This window comes from Alosa sapidissima, chromosome 16 (assembly GCF_018492685.1).
Source record: "Alosa sapidissima isolate fAloSap1 chromosome 16, fAloSap1.pri, whole genome shotgun sequence".
Classification (NCBI taxonomy): domain Eukaryota; kingdom Metazoa; phylum Chordata; class Actinopteri; order Clupeiformes; family Clupeidae; genus Alosa; species Alosa sapidissima.
This window is the reverse complement of record NC_055972.1, coordinates 33669257-33686969: the sequence shown is the minus strand read 5'-3', so window position 1 is coordinate 33686969 and position 17713 is coordinate 33669257. Positions and strand designations below refer to the sequence as shown.

The 17713-nt window shown below is 40.1% G+C and overlaps 1 protein-coding gene across 1 annotated transcript in view; it reads left to right on the top strand.

Annotated features, from left to right (window-relative positions):
- Positions 1–17713, top strand: part of LOC121685478 (hyaluronan-binding protein 2-like) — a 96541-nt gene that overhangs the window by 38485 nt on the left and 40343 nt on the right. The window contains exon 7 of the mRNA XM_042066042.1: positions 6986–7157. Coding sequence (XP_041921976.1) covers positions 6986–7157 — 172 coding nt within the window. The remainder of the gene's footprint in view (positions 1–6985; positions 7158–17713) is intronic.

Below are 17713 nucleotides of genomic sequence, written 5' to 3'. Positions count from 1 at the left end.
AATGTTAGCAATGCTAACTTTGTTAACCATGCTAACTAGCTACAGTGGGTAGGAGTCATAGTTGATGAAAAGTGTTGACAGTTGATGACAAGTTAAAAGTTGTTGATAGACAGCTAGTGAATGTATATAGTTTAAAAGTTGTTGATAGACAGCTAGTTTAATAGATAGATAGTTTAATGATAGTTTAAGTTACATTGTTTAACAGTGGATTATTGTAGTGAGGACTTTTATTTTGAAACAGTTTTGGGCAGAGGAAACAGTTGAATAGGATGTGTAGTCTTAACCCTTTAGGCGCCAGAGGTTTTTTTCCGAAACGATCAATTTAGACATCTTCATTTCAAAAGGCTATATCTTAAAAGTGATAAGAGATAGAGACTTTCTGTAAATTAGAGAAATATTAAGGATGACCCAAAGTTTATGTAGAGATTAAATGTTTATATCTAATTTGCATATTATGACGTCATATGGTGGCGGCCATCTTGGATTATAGAATTTTCATGAAAAGTTGCATGTTTGAATGATAAAATGCACCACTTCTTTCTCCCCAAAATGTCCCTCACCTTCTGTATGCTATATTGCACAATACTGAATGCTCAGGTAAATAGTAAGTAGTGAACAAACTGTGTAAATCACTACTAATAAATGGCCGAAACAAACCAAATGCATGTAGCAGTAGACTGGCCTTTTGCTGTAGAGATTTTCCATTTACTACATACAGTAGGCACTCTGATTCCATGTATGGGGCACATATAGATTATTCAGATGACACACAAACACAAGTAGACAAGACCTGTTTAGTTCAAAAGCTCATTTGCCACGGCAAGGCACAGATCAGGAGTGAGATGACGAGACAAGACAAGAGACAATGTTAGTATTTTTTTTCTTTTTGTTGTTTTTGTTGATGTTTTTTTTTCTTAGCTGACAAAGACACACACATCACAAGGACATGAACACACAAAAAGGAACACATAGTGTATGTCCTAAATGATCAGGGAAATAGATAGCAAATCAACAGTGTAAATCATTACTAATAAATGGCTGACATTTTTTTTTTTTATGTAGCAGGCCTTTTGTTGTAGAGATAATGACTCCCTATCCCTATCCATACAGGGCCGGCATTCCCATCATCTTGTGATAGACTATGCATGACCTAATGTGTGTGTGTGTGTGTGTGGGGGAGAGGGAGAGGGAGAGAGCGTGTCACCACCTCCACCATGCGAGCAGCATGGCCAGATCTGCCTCGCGCGCGTCGAGTGGAGAGAATTTGCGCAGCTCGGACTAGGCCTACTGTCATTCTCATTGCGACTCCCCACACTGCCACTACGTTTCCCCCTAACTCTCCTATGAGCACTTCGACCTCGTCTAACATACCCAGTCGCATTATACAAAGGCTCCACCATGTTACTGTCGCCGCGATTGTGGAGAGGCAAAAGACAGAAGCTAGCGCTATTAGGCTACCTCCAGCCTTGTTCGCCACACCACTAACACCCTGCTAACTTCCCGATGAACACTCCGAACCCGTGAAACATTATTCCCACCAGTGACATTGGGCAAACGATTCAACGTTTGTGCTTGGTGTAAGCTAAACTATGGAGTAAACTCTCACTTTGTCCAGCTGCATCATTGAAGGCAGGGACGCATCTGAAGCCTCACTAAACGAATCACCGTCATTTCCTGAAGGCAGATATTCCCCTTCAGAATCAGGGTCCGCGAATAGAAGACCCAACACTTCATTTCAGGTAAACTTTTTTGATGCCATTAGACGATAATCTAATGCAAATACTCGCTAACGTTGACAATATCGCTCTGACTAAGTGTCTCACACGCACACTAGCTCCGGTATTGCACGCACTGATTCAATGCGCTGTAGCTCAAAAGTTTTGTTTAAACCATGACCTTTTTCGGACTCGGGGATGACGTATGACATGTCTGCCACCTAGTGGAGTGGATGTCGAACGAAATATGACACCCTATTTGACTAAATCGGCCGTTTTATTCAGTACCGCATCTTGTCGAGTAAACTCGACAGTGGCGCCTAGAGGGTTAATTGACCCAGATTGTATGCTTAACCCTTAAAGGTGTAGGTTTTTGAACATTCTAAGTTCCGCAACAGTTGAAGGTTCTAAAATTCTATGTTGAATTCAATGAACCCAGATATTCTTTAGAATGTTAATTTCCCAACATTCCTGTCACACCGGTGTGACGGTACTCCTTTAAGGGTTAAAGCCTGAGGCTGCAGGTGGCCTGAACACCTGCCATAGGATTCTAATTGCTTAACGGCCGTATTATGATGTCACAATCGGCAATGTTAAGTCTATGGGGATTTTTAAAAAGTTTTTCTTTAATAGTTTAAAAAATATAAAAGTTTCAAAGTTGAAAAGTCATACAAACCCGATCTGTTTGAAGTTTCTAAGTTAAACTGTTCACTGTTTACATTCAACTTTTAAACGGTCTACTTTTAAACTATCATTAAACTATCTATCTATTAAACTAGCTGTCTATCAACAACTTTTAAACTATCTACATTCAACTTTTAAACTTTTAAACTATATACATTCACTAGCTGTCTATCAACATGGTTAGCATGCTAGTTAGCATTTTTAGCAAAACTATTAAAAAGGATTAGCTAAGTAACATGGTTAACATAGTTAGCATGCTAGTTAGCATAGTAAGCATAACTACTAAAAATGATAAGCTTGGTTAACTAAGTCACATGGTTAACATAGTTAGCATGTTAGCATAGTTAGCATGTTTAGCAAAACTGCTAGAACATGTTTAGCAAAACTGCTAGAAAATGTTAGTTAAGTTAGCTAAGTAGCATGGTTAGCATGTTAGCATTGCTAGCACTACTATAAAACATTAGCTAAGTAACATGGTTAGCAGAATTACAAATCTTAGCATAACTGCTAGCAAACATTAGAGCCATTCCAACTTTCAGTTATCGTCAAATATCTACCTATACACAGCCATTAAACTATTTGAATATCAACATTCATTAAACTGCTAGAAAACGTTAGCTAAGTAGCATGGTTAGCAGGTTAGCATTGCTAGCACTGCTATAAAACATTAGCTAAGTAGCATGGTTAGCATAGTTAAAAATCTTAACATAACTGCTAGCAAACATTAGAGCCATTCCAACTTTCAGTTATCGTCAAATATCTACCTATACACAGCCATTAAACTATTTGAATGTCAACATTCATTCAACTTCCAGTCTGTCAACAATTTTTAAACTATTTACCTTCAACTTTTAAACGGTCTACTTTTAAACTATCATTAAACTATCTATTAAACTAGCTGTCTATCAACAACTTTTAAACTATCTACTGTCTATCAACAACTTTTAAACTATCTACATTCAGCTTTTAAACAGTCTACTAACTATCAACTTTTATTAAGCTATGCAACCACCATGTCTATCCTAGCATCACCGTAGTAACCATCTCTGTATTATCTGTTTTAACTATACATGATATTTTACATCACAACAACTTGTATGACAAATCATTTACCAAGTAACTAGTTTATCAGGTATGGCAGAGCATGGCATGGCATACGAGGACTTAGAGGTAGGCTACAACTGATAGTTAAAGCAACACCAAAGAGTTTTTTGCACCTTAAAATAATGTTTCCAAAATCGTTTCAGTGGTTTATCAACTCGTAACAGGGTGAACGGCACTTCTGCATTCGCTTCGCGGCCCTCTATCGGCTATAACCGCACTATGTAAGTTTGCCAGATTGGGTAGCGGATCTGTAGTTCGATGGAATGAAAACTACAAATTTGACTTGCATCTGAAGTCGCAATACATCGTACTTTCATAAAATCATGCAACATATTCTACCTTGTCTGTGGACATTGTTATTTGCAAAGCCGGTGCTGGATAAACAAATAGTGCGTTTGACAGAGGAAAAGTTATTTGGTGTTGCTTTAAAGTAACAATTTATTAGGCAATATGCCTTTAACAAATTAACAAGTTCTCAGATACACCAGATACACAATATATCAAATAACAAAATTGACACAAACCCAAAAGAAAGGATAGAAAAACAGATGGAATGAGAGGGAGGGAGAGAGAGAAAGACAGAGAGCTTGAGACAAAGATAGAGAGAGAGAAAGGCTGAGAGTTCAGCCTAAGCTTCCCCCAACAGCCATCATAGGAGAAAGGAATAGAGCTCATCTCACAAAGCCCCTCTGCTTGAATATGCTAGGCCTTCCCAACTGGCCTGCAGGACATTGGTCACTTAGTGTGAAAACATAGGTGTGAGGTTCACATACAGACTATAGTATTTGTTAGTCCACAACTATGCACATATACATTAGATTGCAATTAAATTGTGACCAAACGTGATCAAAAAGTTGCCCACATTAAGTATTAATTTAAGACCAAAACTGAGTGTGTTATATTTACAACATACATTTACAGAGATTTCAGAAATGACTATTAGAGCAGTTACTCTTGTTAGTTTGAGCTTTGCTGTATGCTAATTAGTTGAGCCTGGCTCCCGGTGTAAAGAGAGTCCTTTGATAGAGATCGGGGTGTGGCGCATCTCACCATAAGAATACATCAAGTAACCCAGGTTAGAGAAACATCATATACAATAACTTTGCTGTTCCACAATCTGCAATACTGTATTTCTCACATGTAGACCTTAAAAATTATATCAAACACGAGCAGATTATAATTTCTCGTTTGACACATATCTTACAGTTCACATATTTTCCTGTGGTCCAAGACAGGACCAGGATTGAGTTAAGCTCTCAACAGGGTGGTGAGAACAAAGACCAAATGGCAACACTGTATGTATGAACAGGGGTTCTGGGAATAAAGGTCATAGCCAGCTAAGACAATAGTGATCAAATACCCATACAGATGTAAATTGACTACAAAAGGCATTCGGTTATGAAAATGTATTTTCTGTTTCAAGAATGTAAAAGGCTGGTCATACAGTTAAAAATCAGAAGTACTCACAGTTGAACACAAACTTGATCTCACAACTGAACTAAGCGTTTATTGCTAATTTTATTATTCGATCAAAATTACCCCTTTGTGGGTTTAAATGAACACAACCAAAGTTAAAAGGTTGATTTTTACACAGTGGTTATCAAAGTTGAGATGCTTTTGTCCAAAATGACTTACAGAATATGAATATTACAATAGTTAAAGCTACATTGTGTAATTTCTTGATTTGATTATTAATGTTTTTCTTAAAGGACAAGTTCGGTATTTTACACTTAAAGCCCTGGTTTCAGATAGTTTATGATTAAATAGAACGTTTAAGATTGAAATTTGGCATGCTGCTGTCCTGAGAATTTTCGGTTTCTGTGGTAGCACCCCCCTCCCACCTCCACAACGCTGCATAGGTGCACTGGAACAATGTTTCTAAAACGCATTAAACTTTCGTTTACAAAGACGCGAAACTCACCGAGTGGTCATGGGTGTTCACTGATATGCTCACACAAAAATCGCTGACCCCTGACCACTCAGTGAGTTTTACGTCTTTGTAAACGAAAGTTTAATGCATTTTAGGAAGGATTGTTCCAGTGCACCTATGCAGCGTTGTGGGGGTGGGGGGGGGGTCATTGATGTGCTCATTCATGTGTAATTACTTGTCCCAACAAATGGTAGTATGCTGGTAAGTGTAGAATCTGCCATTTAGAATACAGGTGGTAGAGTCGGCCGTATGGTGACAGCCATGTTTTGGCCTCCATGTTTAGAATACATTAGCCAAGGAGGGACATACCTGAAATTCTAGCTCTGCCTTTCGCGTTGTGCTTGCTGCTGCCGGGAAAACCCTAACATTGAATAACCTGATGATGATCCTGATGACAAGATTAATCTTGCATGAATGATGACCTATAGTTTCACAGACTAAATTACTAAATGCAATTTACAATTATTTTTCTAAAACCTCATTACGAGAAGGAATAAAGTTGTGTATGGCATTTCCTAGTGTCAGCTAGGACATTTATGGTGCGGCTTCTGGTAGCTCACTTGGAGTGGGGGGGAGCTGGAGTCTGTTGCAATATACCATCTCACCGCTAGATGAGATAATTTCCACCAAGAATTAACCCAAGAACTACACAATGCACCTTTACAATTAAATAAAATACCATAACTGTAAGAATTAATGAATTAAGTGTAAGTTGACCAGATTAGTCTTTAGACCCCTCTTGAAAGACCCAAAATATTGCAGGATTGCAGAACACTAGGCAACTCGTTCTACCAACGAAGAACCACTGAAGAAAAGAGTTTTGATTTTGACCTCCTAGCGTTAATGGCTGATCAACACACCAGACACACATCAGAGGACCACAGTGGGCGATTGGGGATGTAGAGCTGGATCATGGAATGCAAATAGCAGGGAGCAGATCCAGTAAGTGTCCTATAGGCCAGAGTGAGGGATTTTAATTTAATTCTGGCTGCTGTAGGAATCCAATGGAGAGTAAATAGTCCTCTTTGGCTTATTAAAGACCAGAGGTTCAGTGAAGATGAGCCGGATGTTAATCTTTTGGGGAATATCTGTATTAGCTGGAAGGCACACAATATTATTTCAAGCAAGGGTCCCTCTAAATGATAGAGTAAATGGAGCTTTTTTGTGCAGAGGTAAGTTCAAGTTTTCCAATGCATATGCTTAAAGGAGAAGTTGGTATTCTTCAAGCTAGAGGCAAGCTTTACTACCTCAAAGTAAATCATTGTTATCACTCAATCATTGAGTGATAAATAGTGATAATAATGTAATCAAAGAGCACTTACAAAGTTTTATTTCTTCCTTTGTAAGTGAAAAGAAAAGGAATGAAAGAGGACTGTTTGTGCAGTCAGTGCATTACCTTGCTCTTCTTCCGATTGCTGCCATTTTGTGTAGGCACAAAAGATGGAGAGTTCGGTAATCAACTTGCTTTTGTATCATTATAGCCGTTAGTTGCAATTTTATTATGAGATCTAATGTATACTAATGTTTACACTATATGTATGTTATGCAACAGGTCCAGATGACTGTTATAAAGGAGATGGAGAGTCATACCGTGGTAACGTTTCTGAAACTGAAGATGGAGACGAATGCCTCTACTGGAATTCTCATTTTCTTCTCAACAATGGGGTTAACCCCTTTAGTGCCTATGAAGATTCAGATGGATTGGGTCCTCACAATTTTTGCAGGTAATTTTCTTTCTTTTGGTTCCTGGCTTGTTTGTCTGTCTATGTGAGCACTGCAGTAATCAAGACGAGAGATAACGATGTTCTGTACCAATAGCTGGGTGTTGTGTTGTGTTGTGTTGGGTTAGGAACAGCCTGACCAGGTGACAGAGGCACCTAAGTTTCGTGTAACCTTAGCAAATAGGTCGAACAACATGAGAACTGGGGCAAGCTGCCTTTCGCAGCACACACAGATTTTAAGGCTTCAGTCACAGACAACAGAGCAGTTTCAGTGGAATCTTTTGAAACCAGATTGATTATTCCTTGGTCATTCCTTGAAAGGAATTCTGTGAAGCCGCCCTTTTGATAGCCTTAAAAGGAATAGGAGCAGTGAGACCGGGCAATAATTCTCCATTTGAGTGGGAGCAAGAGAAGGATTTTTAACTCTTGATTGATGCAAAGTGTGTCAAAAAACACACCCTTTCTTGTTTGTTACATTGCTCCGGAACTTTTCATCGCAGGGAGATTAAACCTTTATAACATGACAGAGCAGAAGTGGGGCTTTCCAACGAGACTACGCATGTCTGTACGATCAAGTATGAAAATTAAAAAAAAATCAGGAAATTAAATCAAATTGCATCATATTTACAGTCTATACTTCTCTGCGTTCACCTGTGCACCCATTACTCTCGTTTGAATTACTCGCGAACCCGTGATCGCATAGATATGGCACGCATATCAGATGAAAGAGGAGACACAGGGCTATCCATTGGTACCAACGATCCTTCTGGGTTATAAAAACAGACGAAGTGACTGCAAAATAATAACGTCATGTACAAAAACCAATGCTGCACACCCATTACTCTCGTTTGAATTACTCACAAACCCGTAATCGAATAGATAAGCATGTCAGATGAAAGAGGAGACGCAGAGCTATCATGATCATGATACCAAGTACATCCTTCTGGGTTATAAAACAGATGAAGTGACAGTAAAATAATAACTTCGTATAGCTCAACTTACCCCACGTTTTTGTGTGTTTTTGTGGCAAAGCATATATAATCCAAAGCTATCATGTGTTTCTTAATGGCAAAACATAGTTATGTTCATAATCCGGTTTTGATATCCTAGCAAATTCCTGCATTGGATCCAATTCAAGGCTCACATTGCATCACATTGGGGGCAGCCGTGGCCTACTGGTTAGTGCTTCGGACTTGTAACCGGAGGGTTGCCAGTTCGAACCCCGACCAGTAGGAAGAGGCTGAAGTGCCCTTGAGCAAGGCACCTAACCCCTCCCCAAGCGCCGCTGTTGATGCAGGCAGCTCACTGCGCCGGGATTAGTGTGTGCTTCACCTCAACAGATTTGGTGAGCTACATGCCAAGACAGGTGAAGTGCCTGTAGGCCTATTTGTTTGGAACATGCTGTTTGGCATTACATTTGTGAAGTCTCCAACTCCTGATGTCACCTTAAAGTACTTGACAGGACAAAACTTTCATTTTCACTCATTTTCAAGCAATTGTGAACATCGCACACTGTGGATTCTGCACCATTTCGTCTCAATTTAAGTCTATTTGAAATGGGCGATTTCTTCTCTTTTTTTAACCACAAGCTCCGCGACCCACTCAGAATGGTTCCGCGACCCACCAGTTAAGAACCACTGTACTATACTATACCAATTTGTTCGACAAAGAAACACATTTTTTGCCTTTACTTTGTTCATGGCAATGCAGTAAAAAGTTGTTGTAGGCACACACAGGCAAACACGGAAACTCGGGTCAAGTCAGGTCAGATCAGTTTATGTCACAGATATGGAGCGCAGAAAGGTCATTTTTCATCACTAAATAAAGAAAATGATATTTATTTCTATAAGGCGCACACCACATTATGTCTGTAAATTGCTTAGCCCCAAAGTCCCCCTCCACCATGGTTCTTATATTGCCAGATTCAGGACAGTCAGGCCTACAAATGCATGAAAGTCATGTCCAGCTGGCAGCTTGCTGTGGTGAGATACATTTCAAAATGTAAGAATTGTATAATATGATTTTTGGGGGCCAAGCAGCGAAGCTGCGAAGGCACCCATTGTGTTTCTACCTTTTCTTATTATTATTACGCTTCCGCAATGGGAGTCTATGGCAGCCCATAGAACCGTCTGGTGAAAAGTTGTGAAATTTGGCACACTGATTAGGGACAGTCCCATGATTCATGTCACCAAGTTTCATGTCGGCAACTCGAACCCTCTAGCACCACCAACAGGCCAAAGTTGGAAGTGTGTTCACTCACGTAACTTTTAACCCGTAGGTCCGATTTTCAAAAGTCAGGTATCGTTGGAATCCTTGGACCAAGCCGAGTTCAAAGCACCCTATGACGTCATTTTCCGCCATGATGGATTGACCCCATAAGGAGGACGCACAAAACATTTGGTGACCTTTGACCTTTGGGGCGCTGTAATTAGCAATATTGCATTTTGATCTGTAGTTGATGATGTGTTTTATCGATCTTTTATTTTTTGATGTGAAACTGATGACAACATGTTCCATCCAGTTCATTCTAATGCGTGCATGCAACGGCAGGGCGGGGTGGGACAGGGTGGGACGGGCAGGGGTGATTAGGTGGGGGGGGCTGGCTGGCGGAGGCGGAAGCAATACTCAGCCCTGTTTCAGCCCAACAAAGTCAGTTATGTTTTGATGTGACACTTGTTGAAAATGTTGATCGCGGGTGTCTGAGTTCTATCTTGTCGCCGTGGCTACTCCAGCCTATTCTGCTTGGCCCCCTCATTGCTGATTGCAGCTATATTTGACTTTGTATTATTGAAAAATCAAAATCAAATCAATGTAAGTACTAATGTATGAAATGGTGGCATATCTGGGTAGCCTAGACTGTGCTGAAAAAAAAATATAGCATATGTAAATGACACTTGACCTGGATAAATGCTTATAACTAAAGATAGTGAGAATGGCCAAACATAGAGTAGGGCTCATAGGGCTAAATAAAAAATGGCATTTATTTCCGTTCCGTAAGGCACACACCACATCTTTTTCACATTTGCTCAGCCCCAGATAATCCCTCCACCATGGCAATGCTATTGCCAGATTCAGGACAGTCTGCCCTACACACACCTGAAAGGCAAGTTGAGCTGCCATCTTGCAGTGGTGAGGCACATGTCAAAATATAAGAATTTTATAATGCGCTTTTTATATTTTTATTATTTAAAAATGAAAAATGAAATCAATGCAAGTATCAATACATGAAATTGTGGCAGATTTGGGTAGCCTAGACTCTGCCGAAAAAAACCCAAACAATATATAGCATGTGTGTATGGCACTTGACCAGGATAATAGGCTACCATTCAATTGTGCCGCAAATTATCTGCGGGCAATATCATCGTCAAGGAGGCCCTAAGCCTGCAGATCATAGACAGATAAAGCATGCTCTGGGAACAGAATACAGTTGCCTGTCTTGCCATGGGTCTGTCTACCAGGAAAATGACAAGTGTCTTAGTGCGCTTCGGGGGTCCAACGTCACTGGGTCACGAGGCCAGTGGCTACCCCACTTTTCGGGAAAATAAATAAATAAAATGTCTCATTTTCTGACGCACCACAAAACATCTTGCCTATTTGTCTGGGGCTTTCTATAGTTTCGGTATGGGCTGTATCATGAGACAATCAGCAAGATCAGAATAGGTTGTTCCAGAGCCAAATAAAGGTAGAGGTAGAGTTAAAATTCGTTAAGGTCACGTGGTTCATGTAAACTTCAAAATGTTTCCGGAAGTGATTGACAATGGATTAGAATGCATTGAATACTACCACGACTTTGGGTCAATAAATGCATTGATATACAATATTTCTAACACTATAATTATTGTATATAATTATTGTGTAAACTATGTAGGTATCCTACCATTACAACAATAGGCCTATAATTAAATTCCAGACTTTAGGCCTATATCATAGCCTGCTAAATATCAGACGATTTTTTCGTCCTTTTACTTGTGTGTCACTTAATATTAATTTCTTTACAAAACCAAGAAGGGAGATTCTTTAGAAAACACAATCGCACCCACCCCATAAGTGTATTTAAATAAGGGTAAGGCTATTTGCACCCCTGGTACAATTAGTAGTGTATACTATTCGTACCCTGCTGCAATTAGAAGTGAATTCTATTCGTACCCCCGTCTGGCACAAATATCAATGTATGCTATGGCATAAATGCTATGCTATTGCATTTACTCTGGCATATTGATCACACAATGTAATAAAAAAAAATAAAAAAATGAGCAACATGTTTTTGTTGTTACGTCACAGGTTAAGGTAAGGTATGCTGTTTGCATCAATGTATAGTTAGAAGTGGATGCTATTCGTATTTCTGAAAAGCAAGGGAAAAAAGCATCAGAGAAAAAAATCCATTGCGGTACAGCAGAGCTCAGTGTGGTGCAACACCAAGCATACAATAAAGAACAACATGGTCTCCTGTTAGTGCCTATTACCATCAGAGGCAGACAGGGAGAGGCTGTATTGGACACTGGTAGCACCTTTACGTTGATGAAGGAGAGTCTGTGGTGCTAGGTGATGCCAGCAGAGGAAGTTTTCCTATCGGCAAAGAGCCAGAGATGCATCATGGCGGATGGACCTGTTCACCAAGCCCTGGGGAAGAAAACAATCTATCTCGACTGGCACGGCAAACAGTGGGCTGTGGAAGTCCATGTAATGGAAGATCGTCACCTGGCGTTTCCTATGATCTTAGGTCTGGACTTCCTCGCTGCCACTGGTGTCATCCTCAACCTGGCCAAAAACAGTTACGAGCTGAAAACCAATGGAGGTTACACCTATTATGGCTTCAAACAACAGCGAGACCATTCTAGTGAAAGAAATCAGGACACACTCACCTCATCACAAGGTGTTCACCTCTACTATGCTTTGCCTCCAGGGGAATTACCTCCTTGCCAGGTGTCCATTTAAATGGCGGACTCGGTGTCGTGTTATGACACTGACTGTCCAGAAGGGCTCCAACAACTTGATTATTGGTTACCTCGAATTATCTGGGCAAGACCAATGTGAAAAAAGCATGCCATCTTTGTCCAGTCAGGTCCAAGGCCTATCGGGTGTCTCCCCTGAAAAAAAGAGTCATTGAGGAGCATGTAGAGAAGATTCTAAAAGACAACATCATAGAACCCTCTCAGCCTTGTCATCCCCTGTGGTTCTGCAGCCGGTTGCACCAGTAGAACGGTCGACCTGTTGCACCATTGCTACTTAAGGTACACCATAGTTTGTAGCTACTAAATCAAAATATTGTCGCATAGAATGACGTTTTTACCGCTGGTAACGTTAAAGTTCGCTGTAACGTTATATGATAAAGCCGCGTTTAGGTTTGACTTCCTCCGCAATTACTTTGTTGTATGGAATAAAATAACACTGTATTTGTAAATAACAGACTTTATTTTGTTGTATATATGCTTTGGGAATATTTCAGCCACCACTTGGCCTAACATAGGCTACCACAGTGGATAACTAGTAGGGTTGGGTATCGTTTGGGTTTTATCCGATACCGGTGCTAAATCGATACTTTTAAAACGGTTCCGGTGCCGAAACGGTGCCTGAACCGGTACTTTGTTTTTAAATTAAAATGGTCTAAAGCATGAATTGCTTTTTTGTATTGATAAGACAAATTTGAACATGAAATTGAACTGTTATATTCAATTTACTATCAATATCTCATTGCTCCTACGCATAATACATTTAAATGTTAAAACAGCTTGCCATGGATGCACACACAATGGTAAGCTCTGCTTTGAAGTTTACCCAGTGTAGGCGGTTTGCCATAAGGTATGTTAAAACCGCTTGCCATAGAACTGACAGGTCATGGACAATGGCATTTGCAAGCAAGCTAATCTAACAAAGACTGCTTTCCAGTTAATTCATTTCAGTGTGTTCCCAAATGCTTAAAGAAATTTCATGTCTTCCCCCATAACACACAATAGTTTTGAACATGTAAGGCTACATTATGTCGGTGTTGAAGTGTTTAGATTCCCAGCGCTAGTAGGCCTAGGCATTTCAACAGCAACTATGGCTATGCGCTAACACCAGCTGAGTTAATTAGCGATAACATACGGAGAATCTCGGAGATGGTTCCAGTAGCCTCTTTGACAGCTCAGTGACATCAGGTATGTAACCTACATATTTATGTTTTTGCCAGCTAACTTTTAACATGATCTTCATATTCATTGTGATGCTATATGCACAAGAAAGATCAATATCATGCCATTATGTTGTTTAGAACACAATGTGAAAACTCCAACTATTTCACCTTACAACTTTGCCGAACATTTCAAATAAATGCCAGTTAGCGCATTAGCAAGGATATTGTGTAAGGTATACTGTTGATGTTGTTTCATAGCCTTTTGCTTGTGTGTAGTTAGGCCCAATATGCTAGATTTTGACAGAAGCTCGTGATATGGGCTCATGCAAGCTGTCAAATACTGTCCACTCGCCTATGTGATGCACCCCTCTGGTTTATACATCCAGTGTTTGTTAGCTAACTGTAGCCTATCTGGGTGTGTTGCTATCAGAGCAAGACGTTAGAGATGGCGCATGGCATGCAGTGGTGCCTCCTATAAAAAAATTAATTAAAAAAAAACAACGCGATTTAAGCACCGAAATGGGGCACCGAAATCCACGTTGTTATTCGATGCAGTTACTACCGTTTGCGTCGGCACCGGTGCCATATTAGAACCGTGTTTCGGTGCCCAACCCTAATAACTAGTGAAGGTAAAGGTAATGTTAACATTTTCAAATATGGCTAATGAAATCTCTGATAACAGATCAATCCACAGCAACGAAATGTATGCTTTGTGTGGTAATGATAGGTAGATGTTTGGTAGCCTATTTGTACTGCTAGGTCCATACGATTTCCAGTGAATAAAAACATGATTCAAACATGTTCAATATAAGTTAAATATGTTCAATATCCCTAACGGAATGCATGTCTTCGCCAAAAATGACAAAATACGATGTTATATTAATAATCCAAATGAACGTCAAACTTTGAAATATAGTCTGAAATGAGATGTTGATATCATTGAGACAACAGGGGTATACAAAAAAATCCGATTGTAGCTTACAGCAGCCGACTATTTAGGTTAAGTTTATAACGTTGTGGACGGCCACCAAGCGTCTTCTGCCTCATGGCTGCGCGCATCTAGTTTTGTTGGTAAACGGGAAACCCGTGTATACACTACTGAACTGAACTGAATGCTACCTCTGACTAAGAATGCATTACTTTGCACTTGTATTGTGTTTTATTATGGAATCTTAAGAGCAATAAACATTTATTCCAATGTTAAGGAATTCATGTTTTTTCATTCAGATATGTAAATCAACATGTATAAGTTGCTATTAGTCAATTAATGGGGAGATAATCGAATCGAAATCGAATCGGACTGAAAAAATGAATTGTTAGATTAATCGATGCATCGCTAGATTAATCGTTTAAAAAAATTATTGTTTATCCCAGCCCTAATTCCCACCATTTAAATGAGAAAACCATGTTAACAAATTACCTACGATGGACCTTACACCTCCCTAGGTGTAAGTTAGTGTGTAATTTAAGTCATAACTTAGTGTTACGTTGAAACTATTTCCGTGGTGCAACCCGATAAATTTTAGTAGCTCGTAAACTTCAACGTAGTGCCAGTTGTGGTGGACCGAGGCTACTCTGTGAAAGATCTGCCGTGGCCACCAAGCTGTTGCTGACCTGCGAGCTGCCATGCCAACTGCAGACTAACTGGACCTCTGACATCCTTCCATCCATCCGTGAACAGTGCACTTCACTGTCTGGTCGAGGGGATCTCTCGGGACAGCCGGACCTAGGCTCTACTCTGCGAAAGATCTACCGTGGCCGCCGAGCTGTTGCTGACCTGCGAGCTGCCTTGCCAACTGCAGACTAACGTTAACGGTGAAGAGCTGCATTCTCATGGAGCAACAAACGGTCGCTGTTAAGTCCACCGAATTGCGGATCTACACGATCGCTCAGTACTTTGGACTGTGCTTCCATCATCTCCAGACTGCAGTCTAGCAGGCCTAGCTTCTAACGTTAACGTTATCTCCAGACTGCCAGTGAATTCACCAGGTTGGTCAGTTGCTAAAGAACTTTGTTGGCATTGCATCGGTTGTGAAGACACAGCTCTGTGCGCAGTTCTCACGGATCATCATTGCCCTTGGACATTTTCAGCTGGTTTGGAAATTGGACTAATTTTAACATCACTTTTTCCCCTTTTAAAATATATTTTCTTTTTTTATTTGTTTATTTGTTTTGTTGTCTGTCTTGTATGTCTTGGTGTCACGGGTACGCTGGCGACTACGCCGCTCCGTCCGGCATTTTTTGTATTTGTTATTTTTTAAACTTATTTGTCTTGTCTTGATGTCATGGGTACGCTGGCGACTACGCCGCTCCATCCGGCATCTTTTGTCTTGTTGTTATGTGTCTTGTTTGTCGAGCGCTTTGGATTGCACTATGTGCATGTTAAATGCGCTTTAAAAATAAATCTGACTTGACTTGACTGAAGAGAGTAAGCCAAAGACGGCCTTTATCCCATCTCTTGGCCTATTCCAAATCAAAGCTATGCCTTTTGGACTTCGTAATGCCGCTGCCATATTCCAGCGGCTAATGGAGAGGGTCTTGGGGGAGTTGAGAGGAAAGATGTTGTGATTACATAGACGACTCCTAGCCTGAACATGAAGAAGTGCCATTTCTTCAAGCAGGAGTTAAAGTTCCTGGGGCACATTGTCTCAGACCGAGGCGTGGAGGTGGACCCAGCTAAGACACAGAGGGTGTCAGACTTCCTAGTGCCACAGGATGTGAAGGCTCTACAAACATTTCCTAGGGCTGGTACCACAAATTCATTCACCACACCACACCATTCATCAGACCTGGCATCACCTCTTAACAATCTGAAGAGGAAAGGAGTGGATTGGAACTGGACCCATGAGTGCAGTTCGCATTCACTGGAGTAAAGAGAAGCTCTCTAGGATTTACCCTCACATAAACCCCCTCTGTGATCGATGCCAGCAGGCTGACTTTATAGCATTTGCCACCCTTTAGGCTAAGAGATTGATCCTACTCGCGTGGAAATCCTCTACCCCTCCCACAATTTATCACTGGCAGAGACATCTTTTGTCCTACTCCAATCTGTGTCCAAACTATGTCTATAAGTGTGTGTGCGTGTGTAAATGTATTCAAGTCCAGAATTTGACCCAGAACTTAAACAATGATTGTTAATGACAGTGTTTCCCATACATTGACTTATCTGTGGCGGCCCACCACAATATCAACATTGACCACCACACAATGATTTTCCAGGTTGTGCTAAATTGTGCTTAAATCTGGTTAGCATCATAACCATGCTGTGCTAATTTGTTAAAAACTGTTGCATTCAAGTTAACTCTGAAAACCAACCACCACAAATGAAATTCAATTCTCTGGGAAACACTGAATGAGTTATGCTTTTTAGGTCTTATGATTCTAATGTTGTCATTTGTAAGACATTCTATGCATTGACATTGTATATTATCAGCTTGAAAAGAAAACCAATAAAAAATAATTTACAAAAAACTTGTCTTTTTTGGAAATCATGGACTCATCTGGGCTAAAGAGGAGAGGAGAAAATGAATTCTGCACATATTGAAATAGTATTTCTCCATAGAGGAAGAGTTCAGGTACTAAAATGACCCGTCTACAGTCCAGATTTGTCAAATTAGGTGCATAATGGAATGAAAAACATGACAAAGAATCCCATACTGTTGAGCAACTGAATTCCTGTAATGGGACAACATTTCATTCTCAAAACTCTACCAAATGGTCTCAGTTCCTAAACATTTACACAATTTTGTTAAATAAAGAGGTGAAGCAGCACAGTGGTAAACATGCTCCTGTCCCAACTTTTTTTTTTTTTAAAACATCTGGCATCAAATTCAAAATTAACATATTTTCCATGAAATAGTCCAAATTTTCATTTTCAACATTTGATATGTTCTCTATGTCATTTTTGCTGCTAAATATGGGTTTACGAGACTTATATTATCTTCATTTTATACATCCCAACTTTTTCTGTTTTTAGGTTTTATTCACCATCAAAGAGGAGTAGTTAAGAGTGTGTCCATGAGAGGACCAGGCGGGGGTGACACATGCTACGTCACCGATTTTGAAGTTTGGACAGTTTGAAGGGTCCACCTAAAAACTCAAAAAGCCAAAATAGTACAAAATTTGAAACAACCCAGGGGGAGTTAGGCCTCCATCCTTGTTTTAGGCCAAAAAACCTCAAAAAAAGGCCTAAAATTGCATAAAATGTTGACATCCCTCCTGCTGTCAGATTTAAACACAGCAAAGTAACGATCCATGCCATCAAAGATCCATCCAAGGTTAGTTTAAAACTGGAGTTACAAGGCGTAAGGTGTGACTACCACTCCAGAAACACAGCAGCAGCGTGAGTCAATTCAGGTTACAACATGACCCCAAATAGCATGTGAGTGCCATAGCCATTGGCTTGCCTTTTCAGCAGCCTCCGATATTTGTTACAGCTCCTTTCAGT